We start from the raw sequence: 25,855 nt of genomic DNA on the forward strand, positions 1-25,855 counted from the left end.
GCAGATGCCCCTCACGGTACAATGACTTTCAGCCACTCTATTTGAATTTTAAGGGGAATGAATAAGGACAACGAAAATTCAAGGCTACGTGTGATGGATTTTAAATTACTTGGCTAGGGTCAGGCCCGTAGGTTTCACAATGTGAAAAAATAAATATTGATAAAAGAAACCTCTTGAGTGAAGTAAAGTGGGGGGAAGGCCTCAATTGGTGGAAAGGTATTAGTTCATATTTATACAACTTACGAAAGGCCAAAACATACCTGAACGAGTGGGGAGAAACAACACTGTAAAATGACTCTGACTTTACAAAAGTATGAATTAGTTACCCTTAGGGGCTAACCTGCCTCACAGTAACACCACCTGGGTTCACTAGCTGCCAATCCAGAGACCAGAGGAATGCTTAGAGGGAGTAATACCTGCAGTAACAGGACCAACTGGAAGTTCAGGCAAGGTTGAGAAAATGGTCTTCCTATGTTAGTGTAGATTAACATTACTTAGTGCAGATCATCCTGTTCCAAGATGAGCCATGGTCTCCATATGTGCCCTGACCATGGACAGCGCTCCCAGGGCCAGAACTAGAGCTAAGCAAAGTAAAAAGGCTACAGTAAAGGACAAAGTTGCTCCAGCAAAGTCTAGCAGCAGACTGCCAGTTCTTGTAGTTGCCGGGTAAATCGGCCCTGCCTCCTTCCTTGGAAAAGCTCTGTAAAGCGAGGGGCCTTACCCAATTCCTCAAAGTAATGACTCTGTCAATGCTGGTGGAGCTCCACTACAACCAACAGGTTCTCAGGGGTGTCAGCTTGGGTTCTCCTGGTGCTGTGACAAGGGGCCCCCTGGGGTCTGCATTTTAGATTGTTCCCAGTTCTCATCCCCTGAACTCTCTGCTGTAGTGGAGTGGGGGAGGTAGCTCACAACAGATACTTAAAGAGCAATAAAAAATATTAAAAAGGCAATGAAGTATCTAAGGTTACAAATATGCATACCTTGTCTTTATTTTCAGAACAGGATGCTTCAAGTTTGGTCCTAATGACAAAAGGCGTAGACAACCTCAGGAGGACTCGTTCAAACGTGGTGCCGATCTTTGGAGAAACGATCTCAAAACAGTCTTGGAACTTCATCTTGTAAGCATCACACTTGAGTTGCTTCCTTAGTCCTTCTCCCAGCTGCAGCACCAGCATACTGGGATCAAACATCAGGTGGAAAGGGAAAGCACGGCAGAACGTACTGATGCTTATTCTCAGGTCTGTGGGGGACTGGGACGTCCCAAGAGGAAGTGCTTTTGTGATATTTGCATTTTCACGCTCTTTGATAAGAAATGTGAGGCAGCTGCAGTTGCCTGGGTTGGAGTCCTCGGAGCAGAGTTTATCATTCACAATCTGCTCCACTTCAACTTCCAGTTGGTAGATCTTCCTTGCCGCTGCCTTGACCATACCCACCATGGCGAAGCCAACAATCTGATGAGGATGGAAATAGTGGAGCATAAGTTTGCCTTCAGGGAGCTCTTTGCATAGGAAAGAAGGGGATTCCAAAGTGGCCTGCCTTCCAAAAGAAGTCCTGATGTGCTCCAGCAAGGCGTCAAAGCCATTAAAGAAATCTTGCAAGGTGCCGCCCACAGCTCGGAGGACTCGCTCATTCTCATCAAAGCAGATATTGAAGAATTCCGCCCCAAATTTCTCTTGTAGTTCTTCAAACTTCAAACCTATGCAGCAATAAAGAACTGGGTCAGTATGATATACCACAACTGCATAACAGGGATGTGGGGAGAGGGAGGGAAGGGAAGGGAAGGGAAAGGAAGAGGCAGCAATTTGTATGTAAGCAGGTAGAAGGTTCAGAGGCAGGGTTGATGTGGCTTGAGGCCACCCACTAAGAAATATGGCTCTAAAGCAGGATTGTAGTCCAACATCCTGCAGATGTTGGACTACAGTTCCCATAATCCATGGCTATTGGTCACTGTGCCTGGGGATTATGGGAGCTGTAATTCAAAAACAGCTGGGAGGCCTAAGTTGAGCAGGCCTACTTTAAAGGTTGGTCAGCAGAAACGTTACTTGAAGGCTCTCTGAACGGAGTCAGGAGTGGAGAGCAAGGCCCCAATTCTCGATCCCCACCTCATAAAGTAGCCTGTTGTCATGCCAGGTTACTACAGACATCACTTCCTTGACATACCTTTCTGACCTGTTAGAACTGTTAGCAATTGTGGCGGGGGGGAGGGGTGAGCTATCCAACAGCAAGGCAGTTCACACTATAATAATTAGTTTGGGAACTCTGCATGCTCCCATTCTGTGATTGTGTGTGAGGGAAATAGCAAGGCTGGAGCAGGGAGGAAGTGATCATCTGGGAGGGAAGAGGTGGGTCAGACAGTGATTGCTCCTACCTTGGTTAAGTGCTGGGTATGAGAGCTGTCCAGCCAAGCTCCTCTTTCCTCAGATGATCACTTCCTCTCCCTCCAAACTTGCTGTTTCCCTCACACAAGACCACAAAACGGGAGCGTGCACAGCTCCCAAATTAATGACAATTGTATGAACTGCTTTAATTCTTTCAAGGAGTCAGATCTGGCTTAGGGGGCTCCAGTTGTTGATCTAAAAGCTTTCATCTCCACTGGGCATGTGAGGTGGACCTGAAATTGCCCTGAGTTTTTGTACCACTAAAGAAAGAGACAAAATACCCTGCATCTCACCTCTAATGCTTGGGAAAGTGAGCACAACTTTTGCATTGTCCAAAAGCACCATCAACCAGAAAGGCATGCCAGCAAAATAGTTATTAGAAAGACAAGAAGAAAGCTGTACAGTTCATCTTTTAAGACATGAACTCAGTCTTTTCAAGCTCCCATGTAATAGATTTTCATGCTTTTGATTAACAAAAAGGTCACGATACCAAAAACCAACATTCCAAATGAGAGACTGTTGAATGACAACTTGCACCAAAGGCTGTCTTGCTTGTCAAAGGTTGCTACTGGAGGACTTGCCCATTTTAAGATGAGCGTTAATCATTTCCACTCTCCGACAATTTTTGAGGATGTTGTCTTGTTAAAATTCTACTCTTCAAATCAGGCAATCTACTAGGATAAATAGTATCTTCTCCTGTCCTGTGCTTCTCCTGTCCTGTGCTCAGCTCCAGTAAGGGGAGCAATGACAATTCCAAGGGTAACGGAACCATCCATGTTACTACAAGAACATGGCAAGACATCAGTCCAGACTTAAAAACTGCTGGGTCTCATGTTTGAGTAACAGGCTGGAGATCTTGTATATAGCTTGCGAGAGGTCATGATCTTTGGTGGGATGGTTTAAAGAGTGTCCAACATAAAACAATCCATTTAGGGATGGGGCTGCAGCTCAGTGGTAGAGTACCTGCTTTGCATGCAGAAGGTCATAGAAAGATCAGAAGCTGCCTTCTATTAAGTCAGACTGTTTATTCAATTTTCTCAGTGTCATATGCACTGTCAGCAATGACTCTCTAGGGCAGTAGTCGGTCTTAGGTAGCTCAGGAGCTACTAGTAGTTTCCAGGCTTATCTGAAGTAGCTCTCCAAGCATTTGGACTTGCTTGTCCCCCACTTCCCTTCCAGCCAATGGGGCAAATCTAATTGGTTGACTGAGGGGAAGCACAGCCACACTATCTTTAATCTCTCCCTCTCTCTGAGGGATCAGGGTTTTATTTATAAACAAATAAGATGGCTCCCTGTCTCCAAAGGGCTTATAATCTAAAAAGAAACATAAGATAGACACCAGCAACAGTCACTGGAGGTACTGTGCTAGGGGTGGATAGGGCCAGTTACTCTCCCCCTGCTAAATAAAGAGAACCACCACATAAAAAGGTGCCTCTTTGCCAAGTTAGCAAGGTTGCCTTTCTTTTCTTTCTTTCAATTTATCACAAGTTTCTTCTTCCACAAATAAAACCCTCTGTCTCTTCTCCTGCCCTGCAGCAAAATGCTCCTGGATTTCAGGAGGTTCGATATTAAGATCCCTTATGCTGTTAATGTGAATTTTCATACAAGTGCCATTTTATGACTGACTCCATGGTAGCTAGAATGAATTGTTGCCTTTGCTAAGCAGGGTCCACCTCGGTTGCATTTGAATGGGAGACTACATGTGAGCACTGTAAGAGTTTCCCCTCAGGGGATGGAGCCGCTCTGGGAAGAGCATCTAGGTTCCAAGTTCCCTCCCTGGCAGCATCTCCAAGATAGGGGTGAGAGAGGCTCCTGCCTGCAACCTTAGAGAAGCTGCTGTCAATCTGTGTAGACAATACTGAGCTAGATGGACCAATGGTTTGACCCAGCATAAGGCAGGTCCCTATGACCAAAAAAAAAGTAGTTCCTAGAAGCCTTTTGCTTTTCTACCCCTACTCCAGAGTTATATAGGAACATGGGAAGCTGCCTTATTCCAGAGTCAGACCATTAGTCCATCTAGCTCAGTATTGTCTACACAGACTGGCATCAGCTTCTCCAAGATCGCAGGCAGGAGTACCTCCCAGCCCTATCTGGAAATGCCAGGGAGGGAACTTGGAACTTTCTCCATACAGGTATGCAAATGCTCTTTCCACAGCGGCCCCATCCCCTAAGGAAATATCTTTCAGTGCTCACAAATGTAGACTACCATTCAAATGCAAACCAGGGTGGACCCTGCTTAGCAATACCCAGTGTTGGGTATGAGACACCCAATCATGCTTGCTTCCACAAGACGAGTGTTGGGTATGAAGGCCTTGGTCTCCTCTTCGTACCTGGAGAAGCCAGGGATAGAATCTGGGACCACTTGCATTCAGGCTCCACCTAAAAAAGACCCAGGTTCAGTCTACAGGCAGGGCTGAGAAAGACCTCTGTCTGAAATCCTGGAGAGCTTTTGGCAATCCGTAGAAACAGTACTGAGCTTGATGGATCAATAGTCCAATTCAACAGAAGGCAATTTCATTTGCTTGCATTCAAGGAAGCTTACAAAACCAACCAGAGTTTTTCTGCAGCTTCTCATTAAATGTAATGTAAGCAGAATTAGTTAAGTCAAGAATAAAAAGTACTGCAAAAGACCATATCCTTCTTTTCTGCTGGAATATTTATTTCCTAAGGGCATGAATGAGATACTCAGTATTATATAAATATTCAACAGCCCATATAATATCAAGAAAATCCCAGAAGAGCTGAAAGAAACTCCATGCAAGCTGAATGGCTCATAGGCTTCTGAACTTAGATAAAAAGTGTAATTAAAAAGTTTCATGCCCACAGGCATGAACAAAGAGGAAGGGCTGAAGAAGTGGGAGGGCAGGGGAAAACATATTTATCCATTTGCAGGGAGAGAGAGAAATATCAATTGCCATTTGGTTTTTCAAACAAAGTTCAGTGCTTACCGAGCTAATGGCTTGAGAGGTCTTTGCAGTCAATCTCTCAATGGTTTATGAATGGACTGTCTTCTCCTATATAATCCTGCCCATCCACTGAAGTTGTAAAAGGAAGCCCTTCTCCAGGTGCCTCAAGCTTCAGAGGTTAGTTTGGTTGCTACCAAGAGCAGGACTTTTCTATGGTGGCCCCTCAATTATAAAAACACAAAAATATAAGAAGAGCCCTGGTGGATCACACCAAAGGACCACTGAGTCCAGCATCCTATTTCCTACCATGACCAACCAGAACCGTCTGCAAAGCCCAGGAGCAGGACATATAGGCGCGAAGGAACGAGACCTAAACCTCTTCTGTCTGTAAATAAGATTTTTTTTTTTTTTTTTTTGCAAATTGCCTTGCTATTCACTGTATCAAGACAGCTGTGCAGGGGTTAAAGGTTCACAGCACCTGCTCTGTAGCTTCATTTTTTAGGGAGAACAGTTTGACAGTTAGAAATTTGGAGCGAACGGGAGGTTTGATTTTATTGGTTATGTTTTGAAAAATGGAGGAATCTTAAGTTATATTGATTGGATGGTTTGAAAAAAAAGGGGAGGGAAATTTGTGTATATAAGGAGGCTGCTTTCAGCAGAGTTTTAGTGCTGATTATAGAATGTGCAGAGTGTGTGGAATCAGAAGAAAGGGGGTGTACTAGAAAAGGAGTTGCAAGGGTACAAGTTAGAGTACTGGAAGAAGAGTCCAAGTGAATGCACTGCAAGAAGAGTCCAAGTGAAGAAATTTCTGGCACAGTCAGAGAGAATCAGAGCTCGGGCTAAAAAGCGCTAAGAAATCACTATCAGAGAGTAGAATCTCTCTGCAGAGATAAAATAACCTACAAGCAAGAAGAAACAGTCTGGGGCTGGAAACCTCAAACCTGAAGGAGAGCAGAACCTGAGGCTGAACAAAGGACAAGCCAGGTTGCTGGAAAAACTGAAGTAACTGCAGCGGACTGAGTTAGGACCCAGTGTTAGACAAGTCAGCTGGATGTGTTTTGATCACATTTCATTTTCCTTATGCTCATTAAGTCGCTGTTTTTGTACTAAATGTTTCAAAGAAACTATTGGGTTAAGCCGAACTATTTTAAAGTACAATTTCTTGTTTATTTTTTTTAAAAATTAGTAACTTCTGTTTTCTCCACCTCATGCTTAAAGCCTGTACCACTATACTAAAGTCTTTTTGATAAAACCAAGCTTTGGAAGGCTGTCGTAACAGGCTCAGCCATAGAAAAAAGTCGATGTGGTGGCAGCAACAAAACTCAAAAGTCATGGGGCTGGTTGAGACCACTCTGGAATGGGGAGGACAGGAAGGGAAATGCATTCACAGGGCTGGCTCTTGATACCCTATGTGCTTTATTTTTCTTCAGTTAATCCCACTCACAATCTAGTTAATCTTTGCTACCAAAAATCATAGTGATCCACAGTTGCAGAATTCTACTCGGTAGGCAAAATAATCAGATGTGACCCTGGAAAGGAGAAAGTATCATCTGTCAAGGAACAAACATGCTGTATCAACTATGGAAAAACTTTGATCATCTTTGAAAGACATGACTGGAGAAAAGCCTGCTGAGCTGGTCATAAATACACTCACACAAAAATGAACATGCAAGAGGCAGCAGGCAAAGGGACTCCTCCAATATTTACAAACAGTGAGAATTTCCTCGCACAGCTTTTAACACACTATAAAGTGAAAGTGTGATAACTGTGAAGCAAAATGGAAAGATCTCGCTGCTTGCAAATTCCTGGAAAGGCACTCAACCCATAAGAAATGTTTTCCGCACAAGACCCAGAAAAATTAAAGGGCAAATGGAGGACACAAACCACTGAGATCCTATCCTCCCCATACCTTTCAATGGGGCTTGCACAGTTGAAGCTCTTGGTATAAAGCAGGGTTTCTCAATGTGTGGGTCCCCAGATGTTATCAGACTTCAACTCCCATAATCCCCAGCCCTAGTGGCCTTTGGTTGGGAATTATGGGAGTTGAAGTCCAATTACATCTGGGGACCCACACGTTGAGAATCCCTGGTATAAAGCCTGGAAGTTACATAAGCACACCATTTGGAATCACAGTGTGGTGAGAGCCAATGTGGAGGAAGCAGCAACCACACCAGTACAGGTCCATGTAAATGGAGACTTGACTCTAAATGGTAAATTTAAAAGGATGAACTGCCCACAGGGGTGGCACCCAACTGCAGAGGGGGGCTGTGACAAAGCTCTACAATGGTTCCCCCACCACACTTCCACTCCCTAGCATACCCTCCCTGCGATAGGTATGCGCACAAATAAATTTTTGCTACTCAATTTGAAACCGAATTGAATCAGCCCAGTTTGATTCAAACTCAAATCTGCTGCCCTCGAATCTGGGTCAATCTGAATTTTATTCGATTCAATTTGAATTCAAATCGACCGAATGTTTAAGGGCTAGGATAGCACATTGGGTGGCAGGGCCCCATGGGTGCCAACTGCCACCAAACCCCCAAAGGAATTGGGCAAAGAGGTGAATTTATTGGAATTTTTATGTGTTGTGGATTCTCAGTTGTGAAATGACTTTTTCATAGGGAATCCCTATGAAGAAGTTATTTCACAACCGATAATCCCCACACAGCTCCTGCTGCTCCTCACCACATTCCCCCCCCCATTCACCAAGGGGAAGTGTGAGAGAAGAAGTTGCTTCTCATTCTCTTAGTAGTGGCTGCTCCACCTCCCCTCCCCACCCTCAGGAAACCATTCTTCTTCCCAGAAGCCCCTGTGTTATTACAGTGGGCACTGGGAGGATGTCCCCTTCACCATTCTGCCACATGCCTCCTCATCTGCAATTAGGAATGTCCCTCGGAATGTACCCATTTGTGGAAGCTGGTGGGAGGAGGCAGTGGCTCTGCAAGAGATGCACAGTGTAACTTTCTCCTCCCCTTATTTGGCACACAATCTTCAAGGGTTGGCCATGAGCTCTCAGTCAGCGCCTAGCTTATTTGACCCCTTCTGCTGCCCCTGACTGCACAAAGCAGGAGGGTTACTAAAAAGGAGTGACCACCAGGGAAGAACAATGAGGAGAGAGAAAAGGTGGAGAGGAAAGCGAGAGAGAGAGGCAGAAAACCAAGGGAGAGTGTCTGGCAGAGAGAAGAGCTACTCTGAACAAGGAAGAAACAGAGCAGGGTGATTAAGAGGAAAGCCTGTTTTAGAGGGACATCTATCAGAAAAGGGATTTGGTTGACAAGGACCAGGAAAAGGGCCTTCTCGGTAGTGGCCTCCCTCTTTGGAATGTCCTCCCAGATGTGCTTCATCAGTCTTCCTCCTAATGAGTTTTTAAGATCCCGAAAAGTCTCCCTTAAAAGGGAGCTTTTAAAAACTGGGTTTAATTGAGTTTCCAGTTATAATCAAATTTACTCCTGTCTGATATTGCCTGCCACTTCAATTTGCAGCCTAAGGCTTTTATAGTTGTTCTATTCTCATTAATTGTTTTATTGTTGCATTTTTATTGTAAGAGTGCTAGAGGGACACAAAAATAAAGCAGCAGCAGTGTGCTGGAGTGACGTACTGGCTAGAAGTGATTAAAATAAAATAAATAGGGTGCTATTTTGAGATGCCAAAATGCTTCGACCTGCCCCCACCGAATCGTTTCAGTGGGAGGCAAGCAGGCACTTTAAAAGGCGGAAGGCATGACCTACCTGCCCCTCCATGACCCCTTCACCACCCCAGCACGGCACTCTCAGGATTAAATGCCACACACACAGCTGCAGGGCTCCTCCCAGAAGCCCGCAGGCAGCGTTGGCACATAGATGGCATCTGAGCATGTGCAGACGCCATCCTGAGTGGTCAGCATGGTCTTGCCGACCACTCAAGATTGCATCTGCACAAGCTCAGGTGCCATTTCCATGCCGACACCACCTCAGTGCTGCTTGGGAGGAGCCCTACAGAGGCAGGTAAGCGCCCACTCTCTGCCCCCTGGATGTGAACAAAACACTTTGTGTACATCACTATGAATAAAAAGATTAATCCAAGGTTTTGTAAGTCGCCAAGGAAATAAGAGTGTGGCTGACATCCAGACTAAGATACTTAGTAGTACGATTCTGAAGCTACTCTATAGGACTTATTTATTTATTTATTTAATGAAATTTATTTAATTGCAGTAGGACCTCCCAGGAGCCATTTACTAACCAGATCTCAAATAGAGTTTCTATGTCCTCATCTAGTAGTTTCATTGCTAGTGCAGGCACTCCAAAGCATAAGATGAGACCATTGCAGTGTTCCTTCTAACAGGGATACCCGGATTTTGTTGACTACAACTCCCATAATCCCATAAAGGACACTAGCTTGGGATGTTGGAAGTTGTAGTGAACAACATCTAGGAATGCCTGTTAGAGGAAACAGTGAACCACTGGATTATCTCAATTGTCACAGAACCCCTGCTAACTGAGCGGTCACTTCCCCACCGTTAACTGAATAAAGAGGCACCTTTTAAAGTGGCAATTCCCTCATATTCAGTGGGTGAGCGGGGCTGCGGAAGCAACTGTACCGATTCAACCCAGGACAGCATCCCTCCAGTGACTGTTAATAGTGTTTAGCTTTTATTCATTTTTAGATTGTGAGCCCTTTGGGGACAGCAAACTATCTTTTTTATTTTTCTATGTCCGCTGCTTTGAGAACTTTTCTTGAAAAGCAGTACATAAATATTCACTGTAGAATGCATCACATGCATCATGGGGAATGTGCTGGTAGAATCTTCAGCAGTGAAGAGCCTCTTTTTGAGTGGAGTCATGTGTATCAGATCACTGTGGAGCTTTGAATTATAGATTCAGCAGGCACTAAATCTCTCATAGGAACAGAGGAAGCTGTCATATACTGAGTCAGACCATTGGTCTATCTAGCTCAGTATTGTCTGCACAGACTGGCAGCGGCTTCTCCAAGGTTGCAGGTAAGAATCTCTCTCAGCCCTATCTTGGAGATGCCAGAAAGAGAACTTGGAACCTAGATGTTCTTCCCAGAGCGGCCTCATTCCCTAAGGGGAATGTCTTACAATGCTTACATGCAGTCTCCTATTCAAATGCAACCAGGGCAGCCCCTGCTTAGCTAAGGAGACAAGTCATGCTTGCTACCACAAGACCAGCTCTCCTCTCAGTATCAGATGTGGGGGGATGACAAAGGCCTTGCTTCCCAGAAGCATCTACTGGCCACTGCTTGAAACATAATTCTGGAGGAAATGGACTGAGCTGATCCAGCACAGCATCTTGATGTACAAAGAAGCAACCTTGACACTATTGCACTTTTGATGATGCTGACCGAAAGCTAAAATCCATGGAATGGAACTTGAGGGGAGGACCTCCATGGATACGACAAGGGAAGCTAAAAAATCTGCCCCTATAATAACAAAAAATGGCACAAATGGACACAGTACCAAGAATATTTGCTGTACACTGGAGAATTCCTGAGACATCTTCTATTTCATCATCGCCAGAGTGGTCTGCATAAGAGCATCGGTTAGAGATATTGTGGAAGTTCTTCTCAGCATCCCTGTAACTAGAAAGAAACATAAAAATGGTGCCTCGCATCAAATCAACAATCGGCTAAAATATCTAGAATTAGTACATGTAGAGAAAAACAAGCCTTCCTGAAGAAGAAACAGCATGGCGTCTGCAAAACAAAGTCCTGCCACACCCACCCTTTTTTAGGGTTGACAGTGTCAAAAATAAATGGGAGCGACCCAATTACCTTGGACTTGCAAAAAGCTTTTGACTAAGTTCCTCACCAACTATATGTTCACTTAGCAGCAGCCAGGGGACAAGAAGGCGGGTCCTTTTATAATTAACCTACAGAATTTGCTGCTGCAAGATGTGGCGATGGTCACTGGCTTTTAAAAGGGGGTATAACCATTTAACCAAATATTATACCCGGGTGTAAGGCACTAGCTTTTATGGTCCATAACTTGCTTCAGTCAGTGTTTAGTAAAAATTAGGAGCAAAACATCTGTTGCCCTGCAGAGCAGAGTCAATTTTGCAGCATCGAGCTAAGCCCTGGACCCAGGAGTGTCCGTATCCTGGGCAGTAATGTAACAAGCAAGCAGCAACCCAAGGCTGGATTTTGGGCTCCACAGCTGGTGCCTACCTCCCTCACATCAAAGACCCAGCATGCATGGGGCCAGGGCCGAGGAAGCCGCCCACCTGCCCTCATCAGCAATAGCAAAGACCGGCACGAGGGATAATGATATCCTCTCCCAGTGACATCATTCGTCCTCATCAGCCAGCCCCACTGTGGCTGGGGTCCTGGGATTATGCGAGGGGCATCTGGGGACTGAAAGTTGGGAACCTCTGCTCTATTTGGTTGCCAAGTGCCACACACACTGATTTTGCTATATCAATAATTATATATTAGTCAGCAGCTTCTTCCCAGGAACCCTTGACTTTTGCAGACCTCAATTGCTGCCTGTTGCTTGCAGCTTATCCAACAAGGGAGCTAATACCAGGCATGAGTTCTCTACAGGAGGTATAAAAAGAAGCCGCATGGAGAAAAGGGAAGGGAAAGGGGGTTAACCAGAGAGCTGACAGCAACACCACGCACAGTCTCTCACCCTGCGAGTTCTAAGAATACAAGCTTTAAAAGAGCAGAGAGTCCTCTTTCACCAAAAAGTTCCCGCTCCCTTTCTCCCACGTCTGTTCCATATTCTGCATCCAGAGATGAGTAACAGTGCCTTGGCGATTCCCCAAGCAACACTCCCCTCTCCCTTTCTGCCCTGAGGGGTTCTCCAAATGTGCCAGCATTATTAATGCCAAGGAGAGTATTCGAGCTCAGTTGGACCGACCAAAAACAAAAAACCCGTTACTGAGCACGCAAGGAGAAATCCCAAAGGTGGAGAGAGTTTCGGAAGCTGGAGATGAATTTTTAACACCTACTTCTGACCCGACTTGAATACATGAAAGTGGTCAGGGCACCTGGGTAATTACATACGCATCAAGGGCACCCACCTAGGAATACATGTGCCATTTAATGGATACAGCCCTCACAGAAGCCTTATCTGTACAGAAGAGAGGCCATCACTCTATCCAAGTACAATCCTTGGCATCTCCAGGTATGTATTGTGACATTTCTATATTGCCTTTTATTAACACAATCACAAGGCGGTTTACAAAACATTTAAAAATAATAAAACTATCAAATAGTTACACAATACAAACATATAACTGGAATATAAAAATACAAATCAAAAGTTTAAAAAACATACACAATAGAGCAGAGAGAGACTCCTGCCTGGAACTTTGGAGAAGCCGCTGCCAGTCAGTGTAGACCATACTGAACTAGATGGACTCATGGTGTGACTTGGTAGAGAACAGCTTCCTGTATTCCTAGGTGGGACCAATGGTCTGAGATTCCCAAATGGGGTCCCCCAGGTGATGTTGTACTATAACTCCCATGGTCCCCAACCACAATAGCTGAAGACAATGGTAGCTGCAGTCCAATAAAATAAGAACATAAGAATAGGCCTGCTGGATCAGGCCCAAGGCCCTAACAGTCCAGCATCCTGTTTCACACAGTGGCCCACCAGATGCCACTGGGAGCCTTCAGGCAGGAGTTGAGGGCATGCCCTCTCTCCTGCTGTTACTCCCCTGCAACTGGTATTGAGAGGCATCCTGCCTTTGAGGCTGGAGATGGCATGTAGCCCTCAGACTAGGAGCCGTTGATAGATCTCTCCTCAATGAAATCTGGAAACCCAAGGTTGATCTAAGTAAGAGACAGTTTTCTATAGACCAGGGGTGTGCAAATCAGGCCCTCCAGCTGTTGTTGAACTACAACTCCCATCATACTCAGCCACAATAACCTGGAGGAGGAGAGGTGGTCTTGTGGTGGCAAATATGAATTGTCCCCTTTGCTAAGCAGGGTCCACCCTGGTTGCATATGAATGGGAGAGTAGAAGTGTGAGCACTGTAAGATATTCCCCACAGGGGATGGGACTGCTCTGGGAAGAGCATGTTCCCTCCCTGGCATCTCCAAGATAGGGTTGAGAGAGACTCCTTCCTGCAACCTTGGAGAAGCCACTGCCAGTCTGGGTAGACAATACTGAGCTAGATGGACCAATGGTCTGACTTAGTATGCAAACAAACCAACAGATCCAACAGATTCGTGGACTCCGATGGAAAGGGATTTATTATTCGAAACAGGAGTACAAAGAAGACATTACTAATATCTTCTGAAGAACTACTGAACTTTTTTGAGCACTTGAAAAAGTTTACTGAAACAGCAAATATTACTGGGAAGAATATTACCGTATCTTAAGAAGGATATTGTAGAACCAGAAAAGGTGCAGAAGAGGGCAACCAAAATGATCAAGGGCCTGGAACACCTTCCTTATGAGACTAGGCTACAACATTTGGGGCTCTTTACCTTGGAAAAGAGGCGACTAAGGGGAGACATGATCAAGGTGTATACAATTATGCATGGAGGGGAGAGGGTGGACAGGGAGAAATTTTTCTCCCTCTCTCACAACACTAGAACCAGGGGCCACCCCATGAAACTGAAGGTCGGGAAATTTAGGAACAAGAGGAAGTACTTTTTCACACAGTGCATAATTAATCTATGGAATTCTTTGCCATGGGATGTGGTGATGGCCACCAGCTTGGATGGCTTTAAAAGAGGCTTAGACCGATTCATGGTGGACAGGTCTATCAATGGCTACTAGTCTGGTGGCTGTGGGCCACCTCCAGCCTCAGAGGCAGGATGCTGCTAAATACCAGTTGCAGGGGAGCAACAGCAAGAGAGAGGGCATGCATATACCTCTTGCCTGTGGGCTTCCCAGAGGCATCTGGTGGGCCACTGCGTGAAACAGGAGGCTGGACTAGATAGGCCTTGTGCCTGATCCAGGAGGACTGTTGTCTTCTTAAGCTGTTGTGCTGACATATTTTTGAAATATCATTCGTGCTTTCATATTTTGGGAATACTTTGCTGTTCTATTCTCATATCAATATTTGTGCTGATGCGTGGATGTTATATCTTATTGACATCTTATATGATTCATCCATATCACTTTATATACATGATTGTTTCACCTTTAATTTATATTTACATATTCAACAGATTTTGTATTCTCTCTTACATTATCAGATCTGCCAGTTTGTTGTTTGTATTGCAATTCAGATCCCTTACATTATTTGTTTGATACCGAGTCAAGGCAGCTGCCTATGTTCCTAGTTCAACAAGAGTTGTAGGGCCAAGTTTGCTCACCCCTGGTCTATGCAGACAGGATAGAAAGAAACAATACATAAAAGAGATCACTTGTTGGTGGGAACAACTAAAGTAGTAACCATTATTGAGATGGTGCCGACTGAATAAAATATGGCTACTGTCTCAGGATCACCGGTCGAAGCTCAACACTGCTACTTGTCTCCCCCTCTAAATTGGCAAAGAGGCACCTTTTTAATATGGTGATTCTCTTTATATAGTAGGGGGAGAGTAACTGGCCCTGTCCACCCCCAGCACAGTACCTCCAATGACCGTTGCTGGTGTCTATCTCATGTTTCCTTTTAGATTGTGAGCCCTTTGGGGACAGGGAGCCATCTTATTTATTTATTACTTCTCTGTGTAAACCGCTTTGGAATCTTGTGTTGAAAAGTGGTGTATAAATATTTGTTGTCCATTTTGAAAACACAGTCACAGCAGACAGTACTGAACTAAATGAGCCAATGGCCTGATCCAGTATAAGGCAGGTTCATATGGTATGCTATATGCCAGTGGTTCCCAACCAGGGGGCGGGTTCCAGATGTTGCTGAACGACAACTCCCATCAGCACTAGCTACAATATATTGTGGCTGGGAATGATGGGAGATGTAGTTCAACAACAACTGGAGGCCCCCCCAGGTTGGGAAGCCCTACGATAGGCCTCTCATGTCCCTTCAGACAGTGAGAGTGGCTCAGAAATACTTTTTTTAAAAAACGACAATCAACATGATGTGTTGCAAGGCTAGCATATGGGGCCATAGCTTGGTGACAGAGTCTCTGCTTTGCATGCAGAAGGTCCTAGGTTCAACCCCTGGCATCTCCAGGTAGGGCTAGAAAAGACCCCTGCCTGAAACCGTGGAGAGCTGCTGCCAGTCAGTGTGGATAACACTGAGCTAGATGGACCAATGATCCGACTTGGTATAGGGAAACTTCCTATTTGTTTCAGCCACTGTCCTCAACTAGGGTTCCCCACTCCCAGCACTGCAATTCTGCAAATGTTACTCATCTATGTAAGCATTCACTGAAGCAAGAAAAGCCTCTCTATTCAAGAAGAACTAGGTGATGTACTCATGCACTGAGCACAATAGAATGGCAGCCTGGCTGAGGTCTGAAATATTTCTACAATGCAAAAATAACTGACCCATTAATAAACAAACCATTACATGATTCACTCTACGTGAAGGTCATCGGGCTGTGCGAACTCTGTGCTAAACAGATCACAATTTGGCATCCAAGTAACCAAAATACTGTGCTATGAAAAGCTGGGTTTTGCCTTCTGCATAAACTAGTATATTAGGCCAATGTATTTATTACTTATTCCTTCGTGTACTGGCTTATTTTCTATGCACTCTGGGGAGTGAGTGGGGATGGGGCCATAGCTCAGTGACAGAGCAACCATTTAGCTTGCAAAAGTTTCCTGATTCAGTCCCTGGCATCTCCAGGTAGGATTGGGAAAGTTTCCTGCCTGTAACCTTGGAGAAGCTGCTGCCAGTCAGTATAGACAATAGGGATGTGCACGGAACTGGCTGACCCAGTTCGGTCCGAGTCCAGACCAGACTTGAGCCAGACCAGGCCAGTTCGGTCCGGCACCCCTCGAACCCCCCCCAGTCTGGGGGGGGGGGTTTGCGAGCTTTTTTCCCCCTTGAAATTTTTTTTAAGGCACTTATCGATCCAGGGGAGTTGTTGGAGGTGGAGGGGGGTGCCGCGGAGGTTCCCCCTCCTCCCGCCCCCCTCAGTGCAGCCCAAACCGGCCTGTTCGGCTGGCTCTTCAGCCCATTCGGGCCTTCTCTCTCGGCACGGCAGCCATTTTTGAGGCTGCTGCACTGCCACCTCCAACAACTCCCCCGGAGGGGGTAAGTGCCTTAAAAAAAAAATTTCCGGGGGGGATTTAGAACCCCCAAACAGTCAGGGGGTGTTCGGTCCGGCGTTGGACCGAACAGGGGGTGGTTCAGTTCGATCCGAACCATCAAACCGAACCGTTCAATATTGAACTGGCTTGACATCGAGCCAGTTCACACATCCCTACTAGAGGTACCAATGGTCTGATTCAGTACAAGGCCACTTCTTATGGCCATGTGTGTGTGTAAACATTCTCTCTCTCCCCCCATGATAACTCAATCCAGTTTAGAGGCCAATATCATTTACACTTCTATTTCACTCTTCCTCCAAGGAGATCAAGGAAATATATGCAATCATTATTATTACTATCATTATTAGTATTTATATACCACTTTCCAACAAGGAAGTTCTCAAACTTGAAGTTTGAGAAGCAGAAAGAGGAGCAGATGGATCCCTGTCCCCAAAGAGCTCACAGTCTCAAAAGACAAACAAAAGTGGACACCAGCAACTGCCACTGAAAGGACACTGTGCTGGGAATGGATAGGGCCAGTTGCTCTCCCCCTGCTAAATATAACTGAATCCCCACTTTGAAAGGAGCCTCTATGTTTGCTGTAGGTTATGCTGAAAGATGAAAGACTGGGCTGCAGTCAGCCAGTAAGTTTCAAAGTTGAATGGCAATTTGAACCTGGATCACCATGCTTCCAGTCCGACACTCTAACCCAGGGCTGCTCAACTTTGGCCCTCTTGTGGATGTGGCTTAAAACTCCCATAATCCCTGTGGGATCTATTGACCACTATGGCTGGGGATTATGGGAGCTGTAGTCCAAAAACAGCTGGAGGGCCTAAGTCAAGCAGGCCTGCTCTAATCACTACACCACGCTGGCTCTCACCTCTCTTGGCGCACTGTGCTTATCACACCTCTCCTTAAATGCCTTCACTGGCTTCCTGATCCCTGCCAGATCCAATATTATTCCTACAGAATGCAGCCTCGAAATAACGTAAACTAAAAGCTAAACACTGAAGGTCCAATCCAGTCCTTTCTCTATATATGCCATTGGAAGACATGCAGGGTTCCTTTGAACTAGTGATGGGCATATTCCATCTGGCCCCCATCTGGCAGAGTTACTTCCCCAAAAAATGGAGAAGCAGCAGTAGCATATTTCCAAGACAATTCAAAATTGCCCTCCTTGGGTCCCCCAAATCTCCCCTGGAAAGGGACCTTCAGGCACACGGACATTTTATAAACAGATTTTTTTAAAAAAATTGTTCCTAGTTACACAAGCATGCACAGAGACTGAAATTCCCTCATGTTCATCCAGCCTTCTACTGCTAAAATCATTCAAAGATGCACTGGAAGCTGCTTTATACAGAGTCAGATCATTTGTCAATCTAGCTCATTATTGCCTACCCTAACTAAAAGCAGGTTCCCAGGTTTTTAGATTGATCTTTCGCAGCCCCACCTGGAGATACCAGAGATTGAATCTAGGTCCTTCTGCATACAAAGCAGATGCTCTACCACAGAGCTACAGACCCATCCCATTCACTTCTCTCCTCACTCCAACCCAGAGGCGCTCAAACTCCCAGACCTTGGCGCCCCAGTCTGTGGCCTCCAAGGTCCAGGGGGCCTCCTACAGCCACCCCGCGCCTGCCTGCCGTGGCGAACCTACATGTGTGTGTGTTTAAATCAAAGCCGCTGCACAGCAGAGGGGTGGCTGCTGTGGGGTGGAGGGTTAGCCGAGCAGTTGACCTCTTCCCCCTGCCCAGCAGCAGTGGGAGCAACCGCTGGGCATGTCCTCTCAGCCCAGCAGCTGTAGTGAACTGTGCAGGCATGCCTCACAGTTCACTACAGCCGCTGAGCCAAGAGGACATGCCCAGCTGTTGCTCCCCCTGCCGCTGCTACTGGGGATGGGGGAGAGAAGGAGGTAGGTTTGCCAACCAACGTAGGAACATGTAGGTGCGCCAATCACCACAAGAGGCCCCCAAAAGTAGTTTGGGGGGGCCATGCAGAAGGGCTGGTCCGGGCCGGAAAATCACCTAGGTATGCCCCTGCTCCAACCATGTAACCCTCCTGCTTAAATCCCTTCATTGACTTCCTGTCCACTCCCAGATCGAGCACAAGCTCCTTGTCCTCAATGCTAAGAACATCAGAAAAGCCCTACTGGATCAGGCCAAAGGCCCATCTCCGTGGCTTTGTTTCAGCTCTTGTGTCCCATGTCACCACCTAGAGCCTTTGGATGGGGTGGTCTAGAAATGTAATAAGTAAAGTTACACTCTTGCCCATGACCTTAGCTCATCCAGCTCAACTACCCTCAACTGTCCAAAGGTCTCCTACTCTATTCCCTCAAACAACTCTGCCCTTTTACCTTATTGCCTCTCACACTTGGAACAACCATTCAGAATACCCGTGTGATGTCTCCCCTCTTATTTCCTTAAAATCTCTTCTAAACCCCTACTTCTCCCATGGAGACTTTGGCACAATGCCTTAGACCCTCATTAACATAGGAAGCTGCCTTATACCAAGTTAGATCATTGGTCCATCTAGCTCGGCATTGCCCACACTGACTGGCAGCAGCTCTCCAAGGTTCTGAGTAGGAGATGCTAGAGACTGAACCTGGGACATGAAAAGCAAAATCTCTAACACTGAGCTGCAGCCCCATTACCGTGTAGAAATACTGTAAAGGTAAAGTGTGCCATTGAGTCGGTGTCAACTCCTGGCAACCACAGAGCCCGATGGTTGTCTTTGGAAGAATACAGGAGGGATTTACCATTGCCTCCTCCCGCACAATAGGAGATGATGCCTTTCAGCATCTTCCTATACCACTGCTGCCCGATATAGGTGTTTCCCATAGTCCGGGAAACATACCAGTGGGGATTTGAACCTGAAACCTCTGGTTTGATAATCAAGTCATTTTCCTGTTGCACCATTAGGTGGCTGTTGTAGAAATATTATAACTTAGCCTAAATACAGCTAACTTAAAAAGTCACATGTACTTCCCTGTCTCCACTTCTTCTTCAAACGCCCTTCTTCCGACGTTTGCCTTGTATTGATATTCAGATCGGATATTGACACAAGGCATCGACCTGCACCCTTATTCCTTGTACAAGGACAGTACTACATAAAACAAAAGGCATCACAATCTGATACAGATTAAGGTTCTGCACATTCTCATTCACTGGGGGGGGGGGACCCCCATCAAAAACCACACACGCACACAATAAAATGGAGAGGTATGAAGAATCCCATGCAATAATGATTGGGATCTTTATTTGTCTGTTACAGTGCTCAAAAGGTTAATTTGCAATTAATGTTTTATTAATCTACTTTTTCTCCATACCAGTTCTATTTGCATCAAATGTGAGTTCTTCCCCACAGCTGAATATTGATGATAATCTGTCACACATCTTAATATGTGTTTCGCTATTTTATGAAAAGCATATATAGGTCTTTTCTAACAGCACACGGTTGGTAAGTAGGTAGGTGGGTGGATGGATGGAAGGTATAAAAGAAAAATATCCACATCATCTTCCAAACAGGGTAATCACAGCCAAAGTCTACAGCCACAATTCACTGGGAAGTATTCCACCGAGATGGACAGATGCCACACAAAAGCACTGCCTAACTCTTGGGCATTTCAATGGGGCTTGTGCAAGAGAACCTCCCAGCAGATTGTGCCCCATGGTGTCACCAAGTGTTATCTTAGCAACTGTCAATTCCTTTTTATTGCCATCTATAATTCATATAAATCTATAATACATATCTATATATTGCTGTCCACACATCAATCTGTCTGCTTCTTCCAAATTGGAAGGAATCAGTTCTACTTACCCAATAACTTGATGCTCATAGTGCTGCAGGGTCCTCTGGAGAGTCTGCCTTATGGTCTGAGGCTACAGAAATAATAATAATAAAAATGTTATCAGCGGAGCATCAGTCAGCTTTGCGCTCAGCACGATGTCTGCATGGAGGTGGCTACCGGTTTTATCGCTTCATCTAATGTATGTTTTTCCAATTACATCCTTCACCCCCCCTCCTCACACATCTGCTGTGCTCCCCCCAGAGTAACAGGAAGAATGCAGCCCAGAAGCTGCAAGCTGTTTTTGTTCCAAACACATCAATATTTCAAGGCTCTTCCCTGATACTTCAGGCCTCCATTAAATCAGCAGCCGTTTCTTTAGCACCAAGCACAAGAAGCAGCAGAAAGAAGGCATGACATACGCAGAAGCAGAGGACAGTCGCTTGGGGCAAAAGTACTTTTTTACTTGTATTGTTTTTTATGCCTGTTTTTTATATGTTTTTATATTTTTTAGCTGGATGGTTTTATTGTCTTTTTATTGTATGTTTTTAACTTTTGTAAACCGCCTTGGGGTTGTTTTTTAACGAAAGGCGGTATAGAAATGCAACAATAAATAAATAAACAAATAAAAGTAGACATTACAACCCCTCTTTGCCACTGCAAAAGATGTTAACACCCTTTTCATATTTTTAAAAAAGAAAAATATTTCATGCATGTATGTGCAAAATCTAATTTGATTCTCAGATAATAAAAGTCTCTCTATATAGGCCAGTTGAGACGATACCATTCCTGCACACCTGGATCAGGAAGGCGACGTGCCAAGAGGGTGCAGATACCCAGCATATCCTTTTAACATGTGTGTGGGAGGGCTGTCCACCCAAATGGCCTCTACACATGATTCCAAATACCAAGTATTTGGAGGATGCGTAGAGAGGCCAATCAGATGAACAGTCACCCCCCACGCAATAAAGTGACGAGTTGGGAGGATATCAGGACGTCTACAAAGACGGTTGCGATGGGTGCGCTCTCAGCACATCAAATTCCTAACTATGTGGGCAGGGGTATCATCTGAACCATAACTATTTATTTAGAGATATAGATATAGGAGTCCACAATATTCTGTCATGCTCTAGTGCAGGGATTATCAACGTTGGTTCCCCAGATGTTATTGGACTTCAACTCCCATAATCCCCAGCCCCAGTGGCCTTTGGTTGGGGATTATGGGAATTGAAGTTCAACAACATCTGGGGACCCAAGGTTGAGAACTCCTGCAGTAGAGAACCACCAACAAGAAACAAGAATTCTGGATGGGGATACATAGATAAGGATAGGCTTAATTCTTAATGGGCCACTAGGAGCAGGAAAAAGAATGGATTTCCCAACCCAGTGGACTACTTTCTTGCTTTGCTTTCTCACAAATAGGTGATTGTCATTCATGCCTAGAGTGAAATGCTTCCAGTGGATTAGAACTGAATCCAAATCTATTTATGTCAAATATATTGTTTGACATAAACCTGAACAGAACCCAACATGTAAAAAGGTGGCAAACTGTTCAAATCAAGTGGTTTAATAATCAGCCACTCAGCTTTCATTTAACTGATTAGATGATTAATATTTTATTTTCCTGGTGGTTGTTTGTGTGCATTTTCTTTGTCAAACCTTTTACAATATTCAGAAATAGCTTTAAAATATTTTAAAATAGTTATATTCATTTCATAGAGAGACATTACAAGCAATATGCATCTAAATCAGTTCAATGTGTTGGAACCAGTTATTGCACCACTTTTTAAAATTAGTGTTTGAAACAGAGAGGTCATTCAGTCCATCAAAAACTGCATTCTACCCAGGTTTGGGAGCTGGGTGTGTTCCCAGTTTTCGGTTGTATGGAAGCAAGATAGGAGGAAAAGCTACCCAGGTTTTCCTCCTACATTGTTTCCACAGAACCGGGAGCACACTCAACTCCCAAAGCCCGGTAGAACACAGTATTTGATTGTGTGAATAACCTCCAAGATTTAGTAAATGCTGATGCAACTGAAGCAGAAATGAATTCAAATTTTTTATGTTTTTATTTCGTGCCTCTCTCTTGCTCTCTCACACACAAATCAGATTTGGTGTGCGAAAAGAGGAAATATAACTCCTGAGTATTCTGCTCCTAATTTTGGAGGTATGGAGATCATACTTGGTAGGGGAAACAAGAAACACTGATATGTTTTGAAAAGCAGCCCCTGACCCATCTTGCCTCTACCTATGCCAATAACTCTTCCATTTCCCCTGCTTCTCCTTCACCTATCAAAACTTGACAGGTCTATGGCTAATATTACACAACAAAAGGAGCCCATAAGAAAATTATCATGTCAGATCTGAAATATCATACTTTGTTAGTGAGGGATGGGCCGAATAGGGCATTGATGGACAACATCATCTGGGGACTTTGTCAAACCCTGTGAGTAACTAGTCCTTCCACCTACAGCATCATGCTCCAGAGTAACAGATGTGGAGAGAAGCAGCTACAGAAGGAGAAGGAGTACACAAGAGCATGAACCTCCATTCCTCAACATTTCTTTTCATCAGGGGCATATCTAGGGTGGGGCAGGCAGGGCACATGCCCCGGGTGCCACTTGAAGGGGGGGCGCAAATTCTTAAAATTATTTTTTTTAAAAAAATGGCCACCAAAAACAAAATGGCCACTGCACATGCTCAAATGGCCTCTGTGAGGCCCTAGGCCATGCCAGGCCTCACAGAGGCCATTTGAGCATGCACGGTGGCCATTTTGTTTTCAGCAGCCATTAAAAAAAAATATTTTTAAAAATGGCCACAGGACATGCTCAAATGGTCTCTGCAAGGCTCTAGAGGCCAGTGGTGGTAGGGGTAACCTTTGCAGATGCCCCCCTCCCACGGCCTATAGGAAGCCCCCTGAAGGGGCTACAGGTTTAAAAAAATTTAATTTAATATAATATAAGTCACTGTACACATATTCAGTTTGGCACTATGTACAGAGAATCAGGGCTTGTGAATACAGAGCTGAAGCTTATGAACTAGGATTGTATTCATTTGCTCTTACTTTGCTTCTTATGATAAGTGAGTTAAATGTGGTGTCTTAACAATATGGCTATGGTGAGTTTGTCTTTGAATCAGTGTGAAATCCTTAGTGTTAAGGCCCACTGGGAGTTTCTTGCTCTCTTTCTCTCATTTTAACTGTCTTTCTGAAATACTAGAATATATTCCAAGCAGTGACACAGTTTACTCTGCATATCCTTTAATTATTTTCAGAGTATCTGGGGAAAGCCAAATTCTCCATTTATTTTTAAAACTGATGTAATAGTGATGCTACAATGCATAGTAGAGAATTAGACAGGCACTTCTGTTTAGTTTTCCAAGTACACCTCCAAATAGTATTTGGGTATTTCATGAGCCCCAGCATACTGAAATTTGTAGTTTTCCAGCATTTTTTGGTCTGGCTACGTCCACTGCTAAATAGTTTTTGAACTATTAAAAGATTAACGAGCTTGACTTATACTTTTCAGCTGATATTATAGTAAAGTTATCTAAAAGATGGGTGTCAGATGTTTGAACAGCGGGCGCAATTTCAGTGCTTGCCCGAGGCGCTATTTTCCCTAGATACGCCTCTGCTTTTCATGTCCTTCTAGAAGTCTATTCAACTCCAGCAAAGCATTTTTTTTCCCCCAGTGGCTGTGGCTTGATTTATACTGCGATGTAATTCACACAATCAAAAACTGTGTTCTACCCAAGTTGGAGCTGAGTATGCTCCCAATTTTCAGTTGTGTTGAAGCAAAGTAGGAGGAGAACCTGAGTAGGTGATTGTGTGGAAGGTAGGCAGCAAAGCTACCCAGGTTTGCTTATGACCTTGTTTCCACACAACCGAAAATTGGGAACACACACAGCTCCTGAACCCGGGTAGAACACAGTTTTTGATTGTGTGAATGACCTCAGTAGGTTTATTTTTAGACTGTGAGCCCTTCTGGGCCAGGGAGCCTTATTTATCTATTTTTCTGGTGTAAAACAGCTTTGAGGACTTTTGTTGAAAAGAGGGTATATATGTAATAGCATTCTTCCCAATGGAGCTAGGATCGGTGAAGGTTTTTTCTCTCCACATTTTTAGATGCCAGTTCTCTATCAAACAAACAAAAAAATCCTCTTCCTTGGTGATGGTGCTGAATATTAATGTAACCAGCCAACCAATCATCCAGGATGTTTCCAGCACTGGGATTATCCTGGATCTTTTTTGCTTCTTACTTGCCCTACTGCTTTTAAGTTGGCTTGCCATTTTGAGCCCACCCACCCCCCGCCCATATGCGGACTAGAATCCTCGCAATTTATTCTAGAAGCAGATATGGGAAGACTACACTCCTGTACTGCTTTGATTCTGTGAAGAAATGTAGCTTTAAACATTTTTTTAAATATTATGAAAATCAAGTTGACACCAATGATCCCTGCATACACTCTGGAAAACCAAAGCAAACATAAATTGCTTTTAATTGGGTGTACTTCAATAGGAAACCTTGAACTTCAGCAATATTTCAGGTTCTCAACACAGATTTAGTCATCTTTTTTTCCCCCACTCCTGCCAATAAGTATGGAAAGGAAGGCAACCCTGCCAAGCCAATGTAATAAAAATATTGATAAATCATAGCTTAATTATCCACACCACAACTACAGCAAAAGCATAAGATCCATAAGATGTTCAGGCTTCAAGTCAGCCTTAGACAGAATGCACAATTCATACAATTCTTCTTTAAACATAAGACACTAGCAATTTATCTATCCTTTTGCATATAAATGTGCAACTTGGAATATACTTGAAAAATAAAGGAGAAAAACAGGGTTAAGCCTTTTAAAGGGTGTGTTTTTTTAAAAAAAATCTACATCAGGCAATTACTTCTGCTCTCAGTAGGAGCTAAATTTACTATCTCAGTTTAAAAAAAAAACATTTTAGAAGAATCTAATGTGTTCTTGCAAAAGATTCAACAGAAGATCTATTTAAATGAGACCCCACATAGAAAGCAGGTTCCTTCCATTTGGAAAAACAGGTGTTTAAGTCCTGAGGACCTGATGGAGCAGAAATTCTCTTCAGATGCTGCTAAAACACAGGCAATTTAGTAGCTACACTGCCAAATCTTGCCTGTCTGCAAAGGAAGAGATTTTTTAAAAAGAAAAAAGAACACGGTGTCGCAGGAATCATGAGGAAAGAAATCGGAAGTAAACCCACCAATATCGTAATGGCCTTCTATAAATCTGTGGAGTGGCCACACCCAGCATACTGTGTACAGTTCTGGTTGCCACATCTCAAAAAGGATACTGTAAAACTGGAAAAGGTGCAGAAAATGGCAGCCAAAATGTTCAGGGGCATGGAGAACCTTCCTTAGGAGGAAAGGAGAACACTTTGGAACTTTTTAGTTTAGAAAAAAAGGCAACTAAGGGAGCAGGTAATAGAGGGTTATAAAATTATGTATGGTGTTGGAGATGTAAATCGGATGTGGGAACACTCACAGATATGGGTTGACATACAGAGCAAGGATGCTCAGGTGTGGCAAGGGAGCAGCCGAACATCCGAACAGAACATCCGAACTAAGTGCACTTTTGCAGTAAGGAAATGGCAAGATTTGACACCCTCCACTTCTCCAGGAAGCCCTCTGTGCCACCTGAAAATACGCCC

General features: G+C 44.4%; 1 protein-coding gene across 3 annotated transcripts in view; it reads right to left on the minus strand.

The window, feature by feature from the left end:
- The window catches only part of GUCY1A2 (guanylate cyclase 1 soluble subunit alpha 2), a 237,455-nt gene that overhangs the window by 196,787 nt on the left and 14,813 nt on the right, over nt 1-25,855 (minus strand). For all 3 annotated transcript variants that reach the window (XR_008319186.1, XM_053307939.1, XM_053307940.1), the window contains exons 2-4: nt 20,214-20,275; nt 10,740-10,861; nt 981-1,696 (exon numbers count right to left, since the gene is read on the minus strand). Coding sequence is in view for 2 of the 3 variants with exons in the window: in XM_053307939.1 (XP_053163914.1) it covers nt 981-1,696; nt 10,740-10,861; nt 20,214-20,275 (900 nt within the window). In the remaining variant the exon portion in view is untranslated. The remainder of the gene's footprint in view (nt 1-980; nt 1,697-10,739; nt 10,862-20,213; nt 20,276-25,855) is intronic.

This window comes from Hemicordylus capensis, chromosome 3 (assembly GCF_027244095.1).
Source record: "Hemicordylus capensis ecotype Gifberg chromosome 3, rHemCap1.1.pri, whole genome shotgun sequence".
Taxonomy (NCBI): Eukaryota; Metazoa; Chordata; class Lepidosauria; order Squamata; family Cordylidae; genus Hemicordylus; species Hemicordylus capensis.